Consider the following 22,015-nt stretch of genomic DNA (forward strand, 5'->3'; position numbering starts at 1 on the left):
AAATCCTCCATAAATTTTAAGTAATTTTATCTTGAGAGTGAACTCACCTGCATAGACTTAGCTATGCCCCTATCGTTTTTTTTGGCGATTAGGGTCTTTGGTTGATTGACAAACACTTGTACAAACTTGGCCGCATTGAACGGCTCGCTGTCCACTTCCCCCTCCACCTCCATTTCTCCCCCACTCTCGCTGGAGTACTCTCCGTAGCTCGATTCTGACTCAGTCTCGTATTCGTCCGTTCGCATTATCACCTGCGGACAAATTTTACTTTATTTGGGAAACCGACAGTTCCACATGCATATTTATAGTAAGCAACAGATATATTGCATAAACTCAGAACCAATGAACAGAAAAAGGTTTCCACAAATTGTACAAAGTTAGTAAAGAAAATATAGTACATATAGAGCAGTGGCAAGCCATGATTTATTTTATAGGTAATCTACAAAAAATGCTCATTAATTTGCACCTACATATAAGTACGAAATATTTTATATTGTACACCTTTTATTAACTTATATCTGTATTCTTAATTATTATTTGTCTACATTCTTCTAATTTTAAGATTCTTTTAATATAACCGATGGGAAAAAAATCCCTTCTGTTCTCTCTACTGGAATATATGTATGTATGTATGTACTATGTGTAAGATTACTTTTTATACATTTTTATTTTCTTATTCATTTAAATTTTTTGCTACTTTTGTGTAAAATATATTTATTTATTTATTTTAGAAACAAGCAGTCGACAATGATATAATAACATTTTTTTTAAAATACAGTTTAAAGACAGACCAGCGAAGTTTGTAAATAAGAATCATACATATTATTAAATTGTGTTACAACAAAAGGGTGTGGGATGTGTATTTGTATGAGAGTAAATGTAGATGTGTGTTTATGTGTATAAGTGTGGGAGTAAGTGTTCAGGTGTGTGTAAGTGTGAGCGTCATTAAATAGTAAGTGGAATCGTATCGCAGCCAGAAATAATGAGTCTTAATTTATTATTAAATAAATTAAGGGGCATGTCATATATATCAATAGATGAAAAAAAATATATCAATTTGTCTGTTCTTTATATATAAATATATGTAAAACATGTAAAAGCCTACAAGGCGTTTAAATAAATTAATAAATAAAATAAACAAATGTAAGTAATATAGTTAAAAATGGCTATTTTTTCTGTGGTTCTGTGAAAATCCACTCAAACAACAATTATTATTAGCTGTGCGATATACATAGCTTTATTCTACATTATTTTAATACAATACTTGTACAAAAGTTTATTAACAAATCATCATCATCATCATTCCTTTCCGCACCTAATGGTGCATATGGCACTGCATTGGTACACCAATCGCAGCGTATCTTGATCATTTTTGTAACATGAAGGTAAGATGATCAGTCTCTCGCTTCAGTTACCAGTCCAGGGACAATGAAATATTCTAGTGTGAAAACACCCTTTTTAAATAAATATTTCATATCAACCACGTTGGGAATCGAACCCGAGACCTCTTGCATGGCAGGCTAACGCGCTGACCATTACACCACGAGGCCGACATTAACAAATACCACAATGTCATTCAGCAGTAACTGTCAGCACTGACCACTGGCCGATTCCTTTTGATTTAAAAATTAATAATGCCAAAAATGGCAACTGCGAACGCCACATGTCCCATGTGATATATAATATGTCAACGGAATCCTGTCAAAGAAAAATAGTCATTAAGGTAAGATAGATGATATAAAATATTTTTAGTGCAAAAACACCCTTTTAAATACATATTTCATATCAACCATGTTGGGAATCCAATCTGAGACCCCTTGCACGGTAGGCAAACACGTTGACCATTACACCACGAGGCCGACAAAAGGTAATCTGTAGGGAGAGGGTAACGTGAATGCGTCAGTATGCTCGCAACGGCGCGTAGGCGGGTATGTTCTATTTTTTGTTGCTAGTATTGTGATTCATTGTAATAATAGTGGTACTGCTGTGTCTCTGCCAATCTTGAATTTCGTTAAGTGTTCAACCAACTTGTGTCCAGATCAGTACAATATCATCATAATTTTTTTATTGATTGATTTTTCATAAGAAAATTTTATTTCTCTCTTTTTTTCAACCCCACATGTGTTACGCACAACATCATTTAAACAAAAAAACAAATATTTCTGTCATTTAGTGTATGTTGTCCTCACAATTTCAATTGAATTCTCTTTACAGAGAGAATTTCATAGTCGTCCAAAGTCACCACACTTATAATGGCGACTCCGGACACTTTTTGAAAACCAGCTAATTAAAAAAATATATATATACGAAAGTGGTAATGTGCTTCACATGTACTTAAAAGATTGACTTGTTCAAATAAATTTAAAAAAAATATTTTGCTGACCCAAACAAACAAACCATCACGCCGTTTCACCGTAGGGGTAAGCAGAGAGGATAGAACGCCATAACACTCTATCTTGGCATACAGATCTCGCTTCCTCTACATTCATACATCTCCTCATGCACGCACGCCGATTATTCCTACTTTTGACATGTCCATCTTCAAGTATTTGATGGACTTGATCGTGCCGTGTCTTTCTCGGCCTTCCTCGTTTTCTGCATCCATCAACGTTTGCATCGTAGAACCTTTTAGCCGTTCTTTCGCATTCCATTCGCTCTACATGTCCAAATCAATGCAGCACCCCTTTCTTGATTTTGTCGATAATGCATGTCTCAGCCTTACACACTTCACTGGATCTTGACATTTGTCATACATCGTTTTACCACACATTCGCCTGAGGGATCGCATTTTGACAGCATTCAACCTACTTTCATCATCATTTTTCCGATTCCATACTTCGCTTCCCATACATTAGAGTTGGCACTAGAACTCCGTTGTGAACTGCTAGTTTAGCCTCCTGCAATAAACATTTTGCTGACCCAAATCTTCATAAACTTAAAAAATATACGAAAAAGTGTCCGGAGCCACCTCGTTCCCCGATATTCATTATTGCAGCGTTCCACATTCGTTGTGTTGTCCCAGTGTCCTGTCCTGCATGGTCAAGGCTGTTCACGCAGCCCGTACAAGACAATATCGTGTTCATGCGAACACAGCTTTTGAACAGAAAAACGACGATGAATAAACACGTTGGAATCTTACCTTTTTCGGCTGACTTTGTTTTCGTTTATTTGGCGTGACCGGTGGACGGGCAACGTCGACCGCCGCGTTTTCCTTCTCGACAAACGCGGGCGACGGCGCCTTCTTGGGCAGGTCTTCGAGCCGCACGTGCGGATGCACCCTGGTCACGTGCAGCTCCAGGAAGTACTTGAGCTTGAAGGACTTCTCGCAGGCCGGGCAGCCGAACGGCCGCTCGCTGTTGTGGCTCTTGACGTGCATGATGAGGTTCCTCTTCATGTTGAACTCGCGGCCGCAGATGTCGCAGCGGAAGGGGCTGGCGGAGGGGGCGGCGATGTGAGTGAGCGCGTGCGCCGCCAGCAGGCCCCGGGAGGCGAAGGGCCGCTGGCACAGGCCACAGTCCAGGGACTGCGTCAGCTCGCCGTAGCCGTGCTTCTTCATGTGGTTGGTCTTGTTGCGCTCGTACGTGAACTTTTTGTCACAAAAGTCGCACTCTATTAGCTTCTCTCTCTGGCCCTGAAATAAACGATTGTTTAAAATAACTCTTCATTATTATAGGCTGGCCAGGCAGTCGAGAAAAAAAAAAGTGGTTATAGAGCACCCAAGGACATGTCAACGAAAGGTCAATCATGTTAAATAAAATGTTTACTAACTCGAGAGAACCACGCGCCGACCATGCTCTAGGACCCGTTTCGTCTGCTTTAAGGTCTGAGAGATTGTTAGGACGATTAAGGTCTGCATAGGATCATTTCTACTGTTGGTATTAGGAAAATGGATTTTGCGAGGAATTCAGTACTATGACGAAAAGTAATTTCGCCTGTGTTCGATAGGGATCATGTTAGGATCTGTGTTAAGATTTTGCCTAGTGTCTTGATAATTTGACGTTCCTCTGTGATTTGGTATAGATACGTATTGTTTTTCTTCTGTTGCTTGAGTGCATGTTGTATAGGGCAAATTATTCTAATGTTTCCTATATGTATTTGGGTTTTGTGTCGTTGATTGATTTTTTTGTATTACTACGTTCTTCTTCCTTTCCAAGGCGGGATCTGGAGTGTGCGACCGCGGTCTCAATTAGGAACTAACACTGTATTCCTCCAGTGTCATACTGGGAAATTAGAAAAAGGTGATTGTGCTGACCATGTGTATTTGATTGATCACAAACTGACGATACTGCAGTGAGGGGAACAATGAAAGTTTTTAAAGTTTATTTGTTTTGTTATTTTCGCGGTTTGATTGTAAAGAAATATAAAATTTTCGCTTAATTAGTTTAAAAAAATTGATATTGATATGCGAAACTGAAGAAAGACTTCAAGTCTTTATGAATTCGGGAAAGGGGTGGATGCTTTCATTGTATCCAAATCCGATGTGAAAATGTCCAATTGAGATTACAAATAACACAACATTATCATTTAAATAAATAAGAGAGATATATCAAGTCTTGTATCCTGTGTAGACTCGTGTAAAACCACAGCCACACAAGAGTTAAAACAGTTTTAAATAAACAAAAAATGCTTTCACTCAATCAATTGTTTTACAGTTAATGTATGAATCGTTAAATCAATATTGCCAGTAATGTTAATAGTGTGACAAATATTTATGTAAGAGTTCATAGTTATTTTCATTACAAAAGTGTCACTTTTAGTTGTATAACCACAATATATAAAAATACGATAATCTTTAAAAAATTATGGAACTAAAAAAATGTAGTTTGACGAGTTATCGACTTTTTTGGGTGGTGAACTATGGTTTTAATACCAACTGCAGTGGTGTAATGATCATTAATTAAACATATTTAATTTAGTTGTATATTATTGGAAAATAGACTGTTTAACTATTGTAAAATAATCATTAAACACAATAACCCGTATTTTGTCAGGGTTAAAATTTTATTTCTTCCCAACCACTTGGCTTAAAATCGGGTAACTAGAATAATTATTTTACTGTATTTTACATTTTTACTCAAAAAAATACTACAATTATAAGACTTAATCGGTGCAACATCGCTTGCTAAGAAAAGTAGCATGGCCAATCATGCATGCTCGAGAGGGGAGACTACACTTACAGAGAAATGGACTCAATGTTCAAAATCTCAAGTCTACAAAAACATAGAAATAACACTGACTCCATTCTTCTTCTTCTCTTAGTGCCCTGTCAGGTATCCCCAACGTTGGCAATCACTCTGGCAAAAGTCTCCCTGTCCTGTGCTGCCGGAAAATCTGCTCCAGTCCTGAAGCCAGTCCAGTCTCGTATATTTCGCAGCCAGGACATCTGTTTTCTTCCAGCCCCTCTGTGACCCTCAATCTTGCCTTTCAAAATTAAATGAAGCAAGTGGTACATTTCTCCACGCATTATATGCCCCAGATATGAAATTTTACGAACTTTTATGGTGGTTAAGAGTTCTCTGTTCGTTCTAGCTCGACATAAGACTTCTGCGTTCGTTATCAGGTCTGTCCAAGATATCTTAAGCATTCTGCGATGCAGCCGCATCTCAAAAGCCTCCAGCCTATTCATAGTGTTCACTTTCAGAGTCCAAGTCTCACAGCCATACAACAATACAGACCACACATAACATTTTACCAATCTTTGCCTTATTTTCAAGTTGAGATTAGCATTGCAGAAGAGGGATTTCATTTTATTAAAAGTAGCTCTTGCTGTCTCAATTCTGCATTTAATTTCTATATCTGGGTCGAGGGTCTCTGTTAGAATGCTGCCGAGTTATTTAAATTGACTCCATATTTATGTTTAATTTACTGAATGGCTTAATTGATGTACCATCGTTACTGGAACAAGTGGCATTCAATGTTCCAATCCGCCGGTTGCGAAATAATAATGTGCTGTTCCTCGATCAACACAGCGCAAACTATGGCTTGCTTGCACCAATGTCCCGATTGTGTCGTATTGTAAACTCGAGACAAGATCTGGACTTTTTTGGTGTAAGTCTTTATAGATTTAAAAAATCCCTAAGATAGACCGGATCTTGTCTTGAGGTAGTAATTTTTATTTTTTTTGTCCTAGCTTTAATTTTATTTAGTTGTATTTTACTTTATTAGTATCTGTATTTATTATAAGAAATTGTATTTACCATCGTTGTCCAAGTATGGACTGCATAAGTCGGTCAATTAAATAAATTAATATAAACGATAAAATGAATTATCATTAATACTACGCTAATTCATACGCAGAAATATATACATGTCAATGTTAATTAAGTCATGTAACAGCCATAAAAGCGCATGTACAATTTTTTTTAAACAACCCATAAAGTAAAATTAAAAACTGACAATATTTTATCATCACCACATCATCATTTCCTTTTTGCATCTAATGGCGCATAGGGCACCGCATTGGTACACCAATCGCAGCTAAAATTAATGATAATACTTACACTTAAAATGGACAGATCTATTTCGGACGGCATGGGATCAATGGTTATCTCTGAGTTATGATTGTTGAGGTGTTGTGAGGTTATGTTTTGGCTGAATATATTATTTAATACTGCTTTATCCGATGCCTGCTGCATCTCGCTGGATCTCTGGTAATCTATTTTGTTCTTTGGGATGTGTATGCGGACCATATGACCCTAGAAAAAACATCAAAAAATTATTTTATAATCTTAAAAGCAGAGAATCACACGATATCAAACGTCTCGTTGACTTACATTACTTCTAGATATAATTTTTAAAAATGCTAAAAAATTGGTGTCCTGTAACTTAAAAAGAAAAAAAATGCAATACCTAATTTATTGAAAAGTTTCATTTTTTTGAGGGGTAATTTGGTAATATCTAATCCGCAACCCCAAAAACATTGGGAACAGGTGACACAGAAAGTGAATGGGTGTTTCATGATATAACGCTATCTTTTTCAGTGGGCCTTACTTATTAGATTTCCTTATTCCAGGTTTAGATTAAGAAATAACTATACCCGGTTTAACTATTTAAAACCGATATAAAAAAAGCTTACTTATAAAAATATTTATTACCTAGAACAATTCACAGGTTATTTCATGCTTAATTTTTTTAACAGTCAACACTGATATGTGCGCGCGCGCGCAGTAACTTTTATAAAAACACAAACGAATGTCAAAGTCAAATCGAGACTACTGTCAGTGTAATCGAGAACATGGAGAAAACCACCAGAAAAAGAAATCAAAATTAAAAACGAATTCTATAGTTTATTTGTGTTCTTTTTATTATCACAATTAATTAAAACACATACAAACATATAACTTTTCAGATATTATTTAAACAAATAATAAAAAATCGCATTGAGAAGGTCGCAGGACTTCGACATTGTTTAACATTTTAAAACAAGCCGATAAACTATCTATTTTGATTACTGAAAAATGCGACTTTTGACAGATAAAGTGCTAATTCCCGCATTATACCACATAATGTGCAGGTATTAGTTTTGGTATGGTTGCTAAACCAGATTTAAACCGAGTTTAACTCTATGCGAGGTTTATAAGTAATACTTTTTGCTATACCATCATTATTCTACCACTATTCTCAAGTTCTCAACATTATACCCAATTTATAAGTAAGGCCCAGTACATAAAGAGACATTTTAAAGTATCTTTGTCGGTAACCTGCAATTGAGGATTGTTTTTAAAAGCACAATATTCACCCCACACAATGGCGATTTGGGTTTTTTTTCAAATTTAAAGCCAGTATTGAGACACCTTGATTACAAGAAAAAAAAATCTGCAAAACACGCTTAAAACCAGCATCTAAAAATTTAAAAGTCTTATCGTTTTATATTTTTTTTTACACAATATTTTATCGTGTAATCCCTAATTTCAATAATTTATTCTAGGTGCAAATGGAAAATAAAAGAAAATTGTTAACTATATTTAAATTATTAATTAGATTACTTTCAGGCTTAGATGTAATGTGTAATTTTTTAAACCAAAGATTGTGCACACGGTTTGATGCAAAATTACGTTTCAGGAAAAGTCGTGTTTTGAAAATACGATCCTCAATTGAACATGTTTAAAAAAAAATGTAAGTACACGTATGATATTTTTCACACAGAAAACTTAATTTTGTTTTGTAGATAAAATTGAAGATAAATGTTAACTTCCCGTTGTAATACGGCTCCAGAAAGGAAAATATCGCACTGTGAGTGTAAAACTAAAGTATGTGCCAATTTCTCATTTTTGAGGTTAAAGGTCAAAACAATCGCGTTTGTCACAAGCTTGAAAGGGAAGTTTAAAACATTTTTAAAATTTAGTTTTTCAAGCAAAGTAAAATCTTCAAACCCCCCTATCTCTAAACCACACTATTTGCACATACTACGGTTTTACACTCGAGGTGCGATATAATCTTACAATAATTCGCCATGATCGCAGAACAATGACACACGTCCTCAATTTTGCATGAAAGTGATATTTTTTTTTTGATTCCATATGTCACAGATTGATAAGTACAACAGCATATCATTTGATACTGAGGTTAATTACATATGAGGGTAAATTAAGCAAACTTAGGAATCTCCATTGAAGAAGTGTTACTGAGATATTTGCGAAAAACTTAAATTCATTGAGATTTCTAATTATGCTTTACCAAATTAACGGAAAATGCTAAGTTGGCCTTTTTGTATGTATGTGTAATATGTTTTTGCAAGCTTTAGAGACGGTTTTGAATTACACTATTATTTAGGTAGGTAAATTTTTATGTATAGTTTATTTTGGCATCAATAATTAATTTTTCATTTTCGGTGGAGATCTCTAAGTCTGCTTCTATTCCCTCATATAGTCTTTATATAACCTTTTCAAGATCAAATATAAAAGAAAGTCAACGTCGCATTTTTCACACATCCGTCGTTGCTCTACGATCACGACAAATATAAACAATTCTTGCACACAAGAGAAACATATAATAATTTAGCGTGAGGAGAAAACGCCATGCAAATTGTTACCTAAATTGTTGAAATTACGAGTGAACTACAAAACACACTGACATTTGACTAAACACGAGTTGTTATTTTGCAACGCAAGCCTGATATGTGCATAAGTTAGATACTGATCGGTAGGAATCAGCTAAACATCACAAAGGCATTGTTTGCCACAAATGCAGACATCATAAAATTAAATTTGCAACAATAACACACGAAGAAATGCAATAGTGAGTATGTAAGTCGGAACTTTGCTTATTTTCTTTTGTCCGTTTAAAGAATAAAAAAAAGTAATCGATACTTTTATTTCGATGTTGTAAGCATTATTCGGCTATGAGTATTCATTTTTAAAATGCTTAGTTTACATCGATGATATATTACTATCATTAGAAGGGCAGGCAGATTAACTGATGTGCACCTATCTTATTATATTATATCGAAGGTAAAACGACTAAGCAACTTATTTTATTTTTATTTTATTTATTTATATACACGCCCAATGGGCATTTTTATGGACACATTTATACATAGAAAATTATTATAAAAAAATTAGAAAGACTCAATGGTTTATAGTAGACTTTGTGGGAGTGGAAGCGGGAGAGAGGTGTTTATAATTGAATTTGATTCAGCGATCGTTTGAAAGAAGACAACTTGTTTTCAAAGAAATCAAGACTGGTATGTTTGTTGGCAGACCTAAGAATTCTGGGCATAGGGGAATGAAAACCATAGTTAGTTCTATGGTTATCGGTATGAAAGAGTAAGTTTTGTCTGAGGTTTCTAGTTAGGATATTTAATTTTATTGAGCTCAGTAGTCCAGGCGCATCAAAGAGTGAGTTGAGAATTTTAAATAGGACTATAAGGTCGGATTTATTTCGACGGTCTTGAAGAGAAGATATATTCAAGGTAGATTCTAACTCATTATACGTAAATAGGTCTCTGGATAAGCCCAACCTCCAGCCTATCTTTCTAAAAATCAATGTTGAATTGATTCAATATTCTTGATGTGAACATCATAATATGGAGACCAGATAACAGAGGAATACTCTAGGTGCGGGCAAACTAGGGAACAGAAGAGAGTTTTAAGGGGATTGATATTTTTGAAGTCAGCTGTGCTTCTGTTAATAAATCTAAGAAGTTTTAAAGATTTATTGATAACATGTTCAATATGAATTGTAAAAGAAAGTTTTATGAGCCGCAATAGTCAAAATTTAGTTATATATACTACTGAGCTGAGGACCGTTTTTGCAAGTGAAAAAATATCTGCAAAAAGTAAAATATTCAAGAGAAGAGTTTTTAACGATAAAAAAATAACTACTAAGATTTTAACAAAAATAAAAATACCACAATTTAGAAAAAGTGGAAATACTCATTTAAAAAATCTCAACTATACAAATTGTTATGGTAGGCAAACACGCTGACCATTACATTAGTGTCAGTGTCGTTCGCAATAATTTCCTGCGTCCAAAACGTCTTTTGCATCTGAACCGTCGTGAAAATCTTTTCAACATTCTGTAGACTCAAGAGTCTGATGTTACAGAATTATCCTTTTGTGATGCTGAACTGCTTTTGTGATCCTTTTTCGATAGAGAAAATCCAAAAGAAGTTTCCGAGATATCTCTACATGAGAAAGTGCGGGTATTATCCTTAACTCTACCCGACCGAGTTTCACCGGGGTATGCTCAGCTACAACAATTTAGAGACTAGAAGGAATGTGTACTTGTCTACACATTTTTATTGATTGTTGCGCGGTGTGCTCGATAATTCTGAGATTATGATGAGCATTGGTTTGTATGTTCCTGAGAATTACCTAAGACAGAGTCAACATAGATTGTTTCATTTTCCGATATACAGGACAAACATGCCGATGGTTATGCCTGTTGGAAGGGCTACCGCTGTGCTGAACAACATCGCTCTGGATGTTGATCTGTTCCATGTATCTGAAGGGGATTTCCGGAGCAGGATTCTCCTACTATTTTGACAAGAGTCTCTTTATATATTTTTTGTCTTTTTATAATATTCAATTTTAGTTTGTAATGTACGTATTTTTTACAATAAATGAATTGAATTGAATTGAAAACTCCGGCTATCTCTTCAACATTTTGAGGGACGCTGTCCGTCTGGTATTCCATGCGGAGCTATGTTTGGGATTCTTGTGGAATTTATTCTACATACATGTTGGTAATAGTATCGTCAACGCTGTCGCCCCATCTGACCACATCTTGAACCACACAGACCCCTCGGATTGCGGTGTTCCTTACACGATCATATAAAATCCGATGCCCTTAGCATACTTTCGGTCTTGACAGTGTCCGCGCTCGCTTCAATGCCATTTGTGAGGATAAATCCGTGTTGGGATCTGTTCTCATATCTTCATTCTTCCATATGACACATCTCAGGCAGTCCGCCACGGCTGCTGGTTCACCTACCTGAGGCCTTACTTCTCCGGAGAGGTCGCGAGAGCTGAGCAGTTCACTGGCAAGTTAAAAGTTGTCTTTGGAGGATGTCATACACTCTGTTTTGCTACGGAGGTAACCATGTTGTAAAGTTGTTATGAGTTCCAGTCTGTCTCACTTTAGAAAGCTTGATATCGTCCCACATCTCATTCGATGCTCGACTTCTTTTATAATAAAATATCATGCTTACACACAAAACTATCAAAGCACAACATTAAAAATGGAGTAACGTCTATATAAAGCAGTTAGATTTTCACGACACATCAAACTTACCGTGGAAGCTGGCCAGCGAGACAATGAAAAAAAAGGAAAATATATAGGATAATAAAAGTTATTATGTTTTAACAAAAATAAATCAGACATCAAATCAAAATTTGTATATTCGTACTAGCTCCATTGCCTTACATAGATTCTGTTATTTTAGTTGCTTTAATTTTTTACATCTAAACACCAAGAATTTTATGTTAAAACATTTTCAATTAAGATAAAAAAACAATAGAAATAGAATAGAGAAACATCACGATTTTTTTTATTTACAATTTTAAATTAAGAAATATTTCGAGTTCATTTTGAACTTTGTGACCGTTTGAATTTACAAAGAACATCATCAGGAATCTTGACGTCACAATTATCAAGGCCAAACATGTCGGGTTTTAAGGACATATTTTTTAGTAATTTCTCTTTTTAAAGTTATGTATGAAAACATTTCTCCACTATGTCTAAATTGATTTTGGAAATACAACTTATTTTTCTTAATCCATTTCATATATTTTTATGGGGATTCGTAGTGTGTGATATCTCCCTATTACAATTTGTGTAATGACTAATGGACTCAAAAAATTTGCATACAAAAGTACTGTTTCTCCGAATACATTCAGTACTCGTATCATAAAATTAGGAAGTTCGGTGTTTTTTTTAAAGATAGAAAATAGACTATCAAACAAAGCCAATTCTTTATTATTATGTATCATATTGTGTTGTGGTCCCGTGGCTAGTGTCTCGGACTCACAGACCAAAGGTCCGTGGTTCGAATCCCACTCTACCCCAACTTGATTCCATTTTCTAATAGTGAGTTATTTACAACTCGTTGAAAATGGCCCTCAAAATTAAATATTTGGGTAAATCATAAGAACGCAAATATTTCTTTTTACTTTTTAAAAAAAATAAAAATATTATCAGCGCTATGATTTTTGAATTCTTTTTTAATCACTCCACCTGTGATGTCACATGTTCTCTTTAGTGAGTTGTCCTGATTGGTTAGTTGGCTTTCCAGGAACTGGAAATATATCACGCTCTATCATTGGTTGATTTCGGAGAACTAGCGACATTCGCCTGTCTTATGGCGAAATGATGCATCTCAGAAAAGTCGAACTGAGATGATCGCTTTTAAAATGTTTTATGGCAATCAAATCAGAACTTTTCCATAGTTACACCAAGTTTCCAATTTGCTAGGAAGCTTTATAAAAATAATCTTAATTACCATATGACAGATCTTAGCGAGTAGAATATTTTGAGCCGTATTACGGCAACAGATTACCATCAGACAGACGCATTGTTCAAAATAGTTAGTTTGTATGAATTTTTTCATACATTTTTGAGAAACTTCACCGTACAATTGAGTGCTGTAATTTTTACTGTGCGTAAGAAAACTTTTTTGTATCCAATTTACCATGGATCTAAATTGAAATTTTTAATCAAACTTGTATTTGATTGCATACCTGCTTATTAAAAAAAAAAAAGAAGCATGTGCGTTCTTTTGATTTACCCAAATATTTATTTTCTTGGGGCCATTTTCAATTACTATTAGAAAATGGGAATACTTAATAAATTGTATATTATCAACATAGAGAAAAATTGATTATTAATTATTAAGTGTATAGCTTATGTTAGGTTTTTGTTATTTTCATTGTGCGTTTTGTAATATAAATAATAAAGATGTACATAAATTAATTATAAACATAAATATGGGCAGAATGGTGAATGTTACACAGTGTGTAAAGTGGCCACTTAAACCAGCCAATGACAGGTCATAAGCCCTGTAGATGCCTAGACTTCTATATTGCCTACTTTAAAATGATCTTCATCTCTGTTGTAATATGTTGATGTTAACAGCTCCCCAGGGAGTTGAATCCAGTCCTTGTCTACCAAAATTTGGACAAACTCAAAATATTGTTGATAAATCCACCTGGTCCATGAAGAAGTATAGAAATTGAAAAAATACAAATTTCAGGCGTTGCCTAGTATGTAGGTGGAATAATTCAATTAGATGAATCTCACTCGCATAAATAAAGGTTTCAGCTCTTTAACTTCACAAACATCAACAGATGAAAGAATCATAGTGATATAGATGTTCAAATATGGGCAGAATAGTGAATGTTACACAGTGTGTAAAGTGGCCACTTAAACCAGCCAATGACAGGTCATAAGCCCTGTAGATGCCTAGACTTCTATATTGCCTTCTTTGATGTGTTCTTCATCTCCGTTGTAATATGTTAATAAATACGTAGTGTTTAAAACTGTATGAATATTTTTGACAATTATCTGTGTTTATAAATAAGGTTAGTCTTCTTTGTTTATTCTCTAATGTAAAAATATTTCAATAAAAAGTATATTGTTAAGTGTCCTCGGCACTGGTAATCAGAGGGTGACATGATTTTTATTATTAATTATAGTTTGTTAGAGAAAAAATATAAATAAATAAATAATAGTACCTGCAGATGAGCCTTCTGGGTGAAGGTGCGGTCGCAGAACTGGCACGGGAAGGGGCGCTCGCCCGTGTGCATGCGCAGGTGCACCACGAGCGCCTTCTTCTGCGGGAAGCCCTTCAGGCAGTAGCGGCACTCGAAGGGCTTGTCGCCGCGGTGCACGCGCGCGTGGCGCGCCAGCTCGCGCGGCGCGCCGAAGGCCGCGAAGCACACGCCGCACTCGTGGGGCGTGCGCTCCGCGTGCAGCCGCAGGTGGTGCACGAGCCGGAACTTGCGGTCGAAGGCCGCGTCGCAGTGCGGGCACGGGTAGCGCTTGCGCACGTCGTGCCCGCGCATGTGCAGCAGGAAGGCGTTGCGCGAGGTGAAGCGGCCCGCGCACAGGCGGCAGCCGTAGAAGAGCGCCTCCCCCGGGTGCTTGGTGAGGAACTCCAAATGGTACTCCACCAACTAGAAACATCGACGCGCATAAATAAACTCGCTCTTCCGGTTTAAAGTATTTATTTGTTCATTTAGCCCGGGAGGCTTTTACAATAAACAGTTTAAATGTACATCAGGCGCGCCTAGTTTAATTTATTCTATTAACATAAACTGCAAATCTGCCTTTTACAAAAATTTATAATACAACAAAGTTTGAGTGTGTCCAAATGCTTGCAGACTTGCTGGATTTCCTCCTCACGGAGTTGTTCATATTTAAATTTATTACAACAGAGAGGGAAAACATAATTGAGAAGGGAATATGGAAGTCTAGGCATTTACAGGGCTTACGACCTGTCATTGGCTGGTTTCAGTGGCCACTTTACACACTGTGTAACATTCACCATTCTGCCCATGTTTGAACATCCACATTTCCTCAACTCTTCCATCTGTTGACTTTTGTGAAGTAAAAGAGCTGAAGCCTTTATCACGTGGGTGAGATTCATCTGGCTGAACCAAATCACCTACTAGGCAACGCCTGAAAACAATTTTCCATTTTTTATACTTCTTCTTTTACCAGGTAGTTAATTCAACAAAGTTTGAGTATGTCCAAATGCTTGCAGACTTGCTGGATTTCCTCCTCACAGAGAAGTTCATATTTAAATTTATTACAACAGAGAGGGAAAACATGAAACCAGCCAATGACAGGTCGTAAGCCCTATAAATGCCTAGACTTCCATTTCCCTTCTCAATTATGTTTTCCCTCTCTGTTGTAATAAATTTAAAATTTATAATACTAACATATTTGGCTTAATATTTTTTTTTTAAAAACATAAATTTCCTTTCAAAGCTGATTTTATATAATTATATCTATTTATATGTCAAGCAAAAAATAAATTAACATGCCAGATACTAATGATTTTTCGTGTGTCAATATAAATCCACTCCTTAGACGTTGCTACAAACTTATATTGTCACTTTTGCTGATAACTGTCATTCTAATCAAGCTATACTTTAAGGACTATAGTTCATATGAATCAACCAATTATAAGAGATTTGTGGAAGATTTCCGGTTTGCTTACCATCATCGGACCAATCGGCAAAACTGATCGAGAAGAAGCGGAAGAGAACGTGAGAGGTAACACCGGAGTTGTTTCAGAAATACAAAACATAAAAAAATCGTAGAGTTGATACTAAAATTTTTTTTGGCGTAGTTTAACAGTCTATTAACAAATGAAAAAATTATTAGAAACCACTGAACTTCCTCATTGTTTTAAAACATTTTAGCCTTTGACCTGAACACGGTCGATATAATTACAATGATAATAATAATTAAAATTATTACATTATTTATTTAATGAATTGTTAACAAAAGAAGGAAATATCAGATATCAGAAAAGCAGATTCAATTGCAGCAGGAGTGGGGTGGAGTGAGTCCAACAGCTCTGCATAATTATTTGCAGTTCTGTGCATGCGAGCCGGGGAGGCGGAGCATGCTGAGTCTAGTTTGTCCAATTGTACTCGCATTGGGACACGTATTGGAGTTTGGTGGTCCTTGCGGGAACACGAAAGTTTATTATACACTGGAACCTCGTTTTACACGGGCCAAAACATTAAAAAGGCGAGATTACTGCTAAAAATATATCACACTGTTAATAATGGATGAAAATAAAAATGCCCTGCTATCATTTTGCTTTATGTTATTCTTGGTAAAGTCATTTTAAACAGAAAAATACACAGGCAAAATGTTTTTACCGATGAGAATTTTCTTTGAAATAGACAAATGTGCATACACACGCGGTGCATGCACACTAGGGTGGGCTGACTTTTTTTTCCCGAATTTGGAAATGGGGTCTAAAAGTTGTCTTTTGAATTACTCGGAATGCAAAAAATATCAAAAAGAATATTCGGCCCTCAACCAGAGCTTGAAGTTTTCAAAAAAGTCAATTTTTTGCGCTAAACCGGCTGTCATTTCCATTACAATAATCCATTACAATAATCGACTCTAGACACTAAAGACGCATTTATTAATTGACAGGCGGCATCAATGGGAAAATTTTTTCATACGCATTTTTTTTCACGATTTGTTTCAGCTGGTAGAAGCATGAACTTATCGTCCTACTAATTTGGGCATCAAGAGGAAGGTCAGAATCGAGGAAGACTCCCAGTAGTTCTACGGTGATTACAGTTGCACTTCTTATATTGGGTAGTGCCTTATCCTTTGCCTGTGAAGATTTAGGCTATAAAAAATTGTTACCGTAACAGGAATTAATCTAATCAACATTTAAAAAATTATCAGTAAGCTCATATTTCTAAATAAGGCACAAAACTATTTGAAATTCCATGATAAAAAATATATTTGCAGAGTATTACATAGTTGAAACTACGATCAATCAATGCTTATCTATATTTCTGATAACTTGTAAATTATTTTACTAACGGAGACCTACCCATTTAAAAAAATTGTAATTACAAATTAAATCATACCAGTCAATTCAATACCGTATAATCATATGAACATGTTAACCTTTCCCTCACTAAGCATCCAAAAATTACACATGATCCGAACGGGGGGACCAAACGACCCCAGCGCCTACTTGTACATGGCGTCAGGAGAAAAAAACTTTGGAAGTGTTTAGGACCGTGCAATAATTTATTCACGTTTTTGCATAGACATATTTTACTAATTCGTGTATTTAATTCATTTTTGTTAGTTTGCCGAATGCTTATGTACATAAAGTGAAATTGATCATTGTATTATATATTTACATCTTTGTTGTTTACATCTAATATTTTTTTAAAAAACAACTATTTCAAAATTTAAAAACAAATCAGAAAAATGCTTCTTTCTATTAATTTCACGATTACAAAAAATATACTGCAAATAGCTTTAATAATACTTGAGTTATCTAATTAAAATCGCATAATACATGATATTTATTTGATTAAATAATGTTTGAACATCTTCTGTGTTACACAGTGTGTAAAGTGGCCACTTAAACCAGCCAATAACAGGTCGTAAGCCCTGTAAATGCCTGGACTTTCATATTGCCTTCTCAAAAATGTTTTCCCTCTCTGTTGAAATAAATTTAAATACCTAGTTGTAGTAATTACCCCGCAGTATTATATTTAACAATATTTTACAACACCCCCTTCCCAATAAATGCATATATCACATTTGGAATTGAAATACTAAAAATACCTGTTACTTAATCCGTGCGTGAAAAGATAAGTGTGACATTTAAAACACACAAACACATTAAAAATACAATTTAATTAAACTAATATCACAACTGATAACTTTTTAGTAATGACTTACGCGAGGCTAGTTTACTACTAAAAATACAACATAATGTTTAATAAAGGACAGAGAGAAAAAATTACGTGTTATTTATTTTTATTTTTTATTTTTTATTTTCTTTTATTCAGGAAACATACAGTACAGTTACAAAGTTTAATATTTTACACAATTGGACTTAATTCTAATGGACCAGTGAAGTTTCCATATTAAAAAGCAATTAAATCTAATGTTAAATCTGAAAGTATAAAAAAGAGAAGGAAAAAGAAAACATAAATGAAAGTTGTTTAAAAATTTAAATTTAAGTGAAAAAAATATATTTTAAGGTTTGTAGTTTGTAGTGAGTATTTACAAATGGAAATAATATTAAAAATGAAGAAAACTTGTAAGAGTAATTAAGAATTAAGAATGGAAATAAAGAATGAAAAACATGCTCAGATGTAAAAATAAAATAAAATAGTAATAACATTTTTTTTTAAAAAAGGAAAAACATAAACACATGTTTATTTTAAGGGATTCAAAGAAACGATGAGAAGAATCTTTAAGTGAAATATAAGACAATAAATTTAAATTTAGGTCAATTTAAAAAACATCTTCAAAATTAATGACACATTATAGTAAGAGCAGCAATATATTGATTTTATTAACATATATAATATAAGTAATTAAAAGTAGTTTAAAAGTATAACAAGTATAAAAACATGCCAATGGCAGCAGAGAAAAAAGAAAAAATAAAGAAGGAATAACAAGTATGGCAAGTAATCATTTGAAATTTGAAAAAGCAATATAAGGAGAAGATTTTAAACCAAGAGAAGTCGATAAAATTTCATTAAAGCGATTTTAGAAAGTAATACAAAATTTCAAAAGAGAAATTTAATTTATAATAATAATATGAATGTATGTAATTTGAGTGATATAAGAGAAAAAGGGACCAACCGGAGTTTTATTCAAAAGTTTTCAATACACTATTTTTAAATAATTGTAATCCTGTATGATATATATCTATATGGTTAAAAAAGCTGTTAAAAGTGGAACACGATCTGTGTAAAAACGAATTCTGGCAATAGTTCGTATTGACACTAGGTATTCTAAAGGTTGGGTGATTTCGTAGGGCACGTGATGGACAGTTAATTTGAATTTTATTTAGGAGCTGGGACGAATCAGCTAGGCTGTTAATAATTTTATAGAGGAATGTGAGGTCCATTAATGTTCTCCTTTTTTCGAGGTTAATCAGTTTGTGAAAACGTCCAGATAAGGCATGATTTGGAAATATAAGAGAGCATCGGAAATTCAAATGTTTTAAAAATTTGTTTTGTACTTTCTCCAGCCTGTCAATATAAGTAATGTATTGTGGATTCCAAACGATAGACGCAAATTCAAGATGGGTTCTTACATAACTATAATAAAGATTTTTTATTGTTGGATCATTTTTAAAAGGCTTAGATACTCGTATAATAAAACCTAACATTTTATATGCTTTTTCAATAATTTTATCAATATGTGATTGAAATGTCATTTTTGAGTCCAGAACTACACCTAGATCTCGTATTTCTTGGACACGGTGCAAGACTGTACCCGATAGAGAATACGAATAATCTATCGGATTTTTTCGGAAGTTGAAAGAGCCATGAGGAAAATACCACAAAAAAATTTAATCCGGATCTCAACCGTGGTAGGCGAATAAGCCAACCGCTGCATTAAGAGGCGGACTTATTTTTTATTTATTTATTTATTTTTTTAAAAGTTTTATTCATTTTAACAAATCAGTAACAAACATAATTGTATTTTGTTCCCACAAAGCCGAAGCTTGTCTGCGGGTTACATTACATTTTTTTTTTTAAATTTATAAGTAAGTACATAGTTTAATAATAAATTATTTAGGAACTTAATTAGGAAAAACAACAGTTAGGTTATAATAATATTAAATATAAAAAATAATACATACATCCAGTGAAAGTTTTTCAAAAATAAAACAAGAGAACATGTTTCACAATAAAGGGAAAAAATAATATAATATATTATAAGACAAGATAAAAAAAGAGCATGTAAGAAAGTAAAGGGATGAAGAAATAGAGTGGAGGAGAGGGATTTTCATAATATAGTTGACCGATTCAAAATCTTAACATGATAATAACATCAATATAATTAAAGGAACATAAACTTATATCACACTGACAAATGTTTCATTTTACAATGTTCCAAAAAGTTTTTTTTGAAGTCAAAAAATTGTGTACTAAAAATATCTAAATGGGGACAAATTAAGTTAAATTTGGAGCAGCTACGATAAATAAACGAGTTTTTGAACATAATTTTTTTGGGCAATGGATTATAAAAAAAAAAACTTTTCGTGTTAACTTTACAGGACAGTTTATTGAAATACGCTTTAAGAGATAAGGACTATCAATAAAATTGTTTAAAATTTTGAAGAGGAAATACAGATCAGAAATGCTTCTATGTTTAGTAAGGGAAGTTAAACTATGAAAGGAAGAAGAGTCTTCGTACGAGTCAAAATAAGGATGAGATTTACGATCCAGAAGTTTTTTTTTTTTAAATTTTTATTTTGTCTTTAAACAGTACAAACATAATAAATGAATGTCCTAATATTAACTTATATCTAATTATTATTAAATTAAAAAATAAATTATTAACATTTTTCAAACGATATACGTACACTTAAAAAGAAAACTTCTATAAAGCTAACACAAATAAGATTACTTTTAAAACTTATCTGCTAAACACATGTTTTTTTAATTGACATTTAAATGAAATAATATTTTTTTGCTCTCTTATTTCCAATGGTATTTCCTTATTATATAACTGTACAGCTCGGTGCATCAATGAGTTCTGTGTACTTGTTTTCCTACGAAATGGTAGTCTTACTTCATGTTTATTTCTTGTTTTATATACGTGTTCACATTGATTAGAAAAAACCTTTTGAGGTATAACCATTAATCATTTTATGAACAAAAAACATTACATTAAAATATATTAGTTGACGTACTGTCATAATTTTGGCTTGTTTCAGCATCAACTTTATTCTGGTGTATTTATTTTTTCTCAAAATTACTCTCATAGCCCTGCCCTATTCTGCAGAACAGTAAGTTTATTTTTTTCCCCTTCAGTTGCCAAAAACAAAATATTACTACAATAATAAGTTTAAGGAATCTATTCTGTATCCTATCTAGCTGTGATATATAAATTGTATATCGAGGATTTCAAACAACAGAAGCAAACTCAAGATGGCTGCAAACGTATGCATTATTTAAAATTTTGAGGGATGCGGTTGTTTTGAATGGTTGAGTGGTGCGTATAATAAAGCCCAGATTTCTGTAAGCCTTACTTATATCCACTCAATTTCCTGTTTCAGGATTTTTACAATATAAGCCATTGCGTGACTTCAAAACAACAAGGGTTCAAATTGTCAACCATGCAAGAAAAGTAATAGCCCTTCAAACATTAAAATAACAAATGAGTAATTTCTGGAAAATACTTCAAAGATTTTTTTATCCTGAATTTTTATTTACATTGATTAATTACATAAATGCATTAAAAATGTATGCTGTCATAGTAATATTTGTAATAATTAATTCATGATTTTACGCTTGGAACTTTGTTGCTCTGAGATTTGCAGCAGCTTGTCCACCACATACCGCAGCTGAGGACATAAGTCTCCTTGGCGGTGCCCACATGCACGGAAAAGTTGCTCGTTGCCGAACGAAAAAGAAAAGAAAAGCTGCCCGAAAGAGCTCTCTGTAATCTGGTAGCAAGAAGGTAATCCAGAAGCACATAATATGCACTTCATTGGATTGAGAAAGGAGGCAAGTGAATTCTTCACTGACTGGGATTAAACTGATTGGACATGATCAATTCGCCGAAATGATTACAAAACTTTTCAAAATCCTCTAAATTCTTTTTGGAAGCCACCAGAGCTGCATATCCGACAGGACCAATAACAGGGCCTCGGATAGTAGCGAGAAGCTCCATTCGGTAATCATAGAAAGCGGGAAAGGGACAAGACCACAGGATGTGTTCAGAAGACTGATTAGGATATCCGCAGCAGCGCGAAGGGGAATCGACAATATTGAAAACAAATAATTTGTCATTGAATATACCATGACCTGATAAAAACTGCGTAGTC

The 22,015-nt window shown here is 34.1% G+C and overlaps 1 protein-coding gene across 3 annotated transcripts in view; it reads right to left on the reverse strand.

Moving 5' to 3' along the window:
• Positions 1-22,015, reverse strand: part of LOC148279921 (uncharacterized) — a 34,203-nt gene that overhangs the window by 1,776 nt on the left and 10,412 nt on the right. For all 3 annotated transcript variants that reach the window (XM_088229209.1, XM_088229208.1, XM_088229210.1), the window contains exons 2-5: positions 14,172-14,612; positions 6,501-6,695; positions 3,140-3,631; positions 48-251 (exon numbers count right to left, since the gene is read on the reverse strand). In XM_088229209.1, the coding sequence (XP_088085335.1) occupies positions 48-251; positions 3,140-3,631; positions 6,501-6,695; positions 14,172-14,612 (1,332 nt within the window). The remainder of the gene's footprint in view (positions 1-47; positions 252-3,139; positions 3,632-6,500; positions 6,696-14,171; positions 14,613-22,015) is intronic.

Source organism: Micrasema longulum, unplaced genomic scaffold (assembly GCF_059751315.1).
Source record: "Micrasema longulum isolate JH-2025_06_02 unplaced genomic scaffold, ASM5975131v1 h1tg000644l, whole genome shotgun sequence".
NCBI classification, from domain to species: domain Eukaryota; kingdom Metazoa; phylum Arthropoda; class Insecta; order Trichoptera; family Brachycentridae; genus Micrasema; species Micrasema longulum.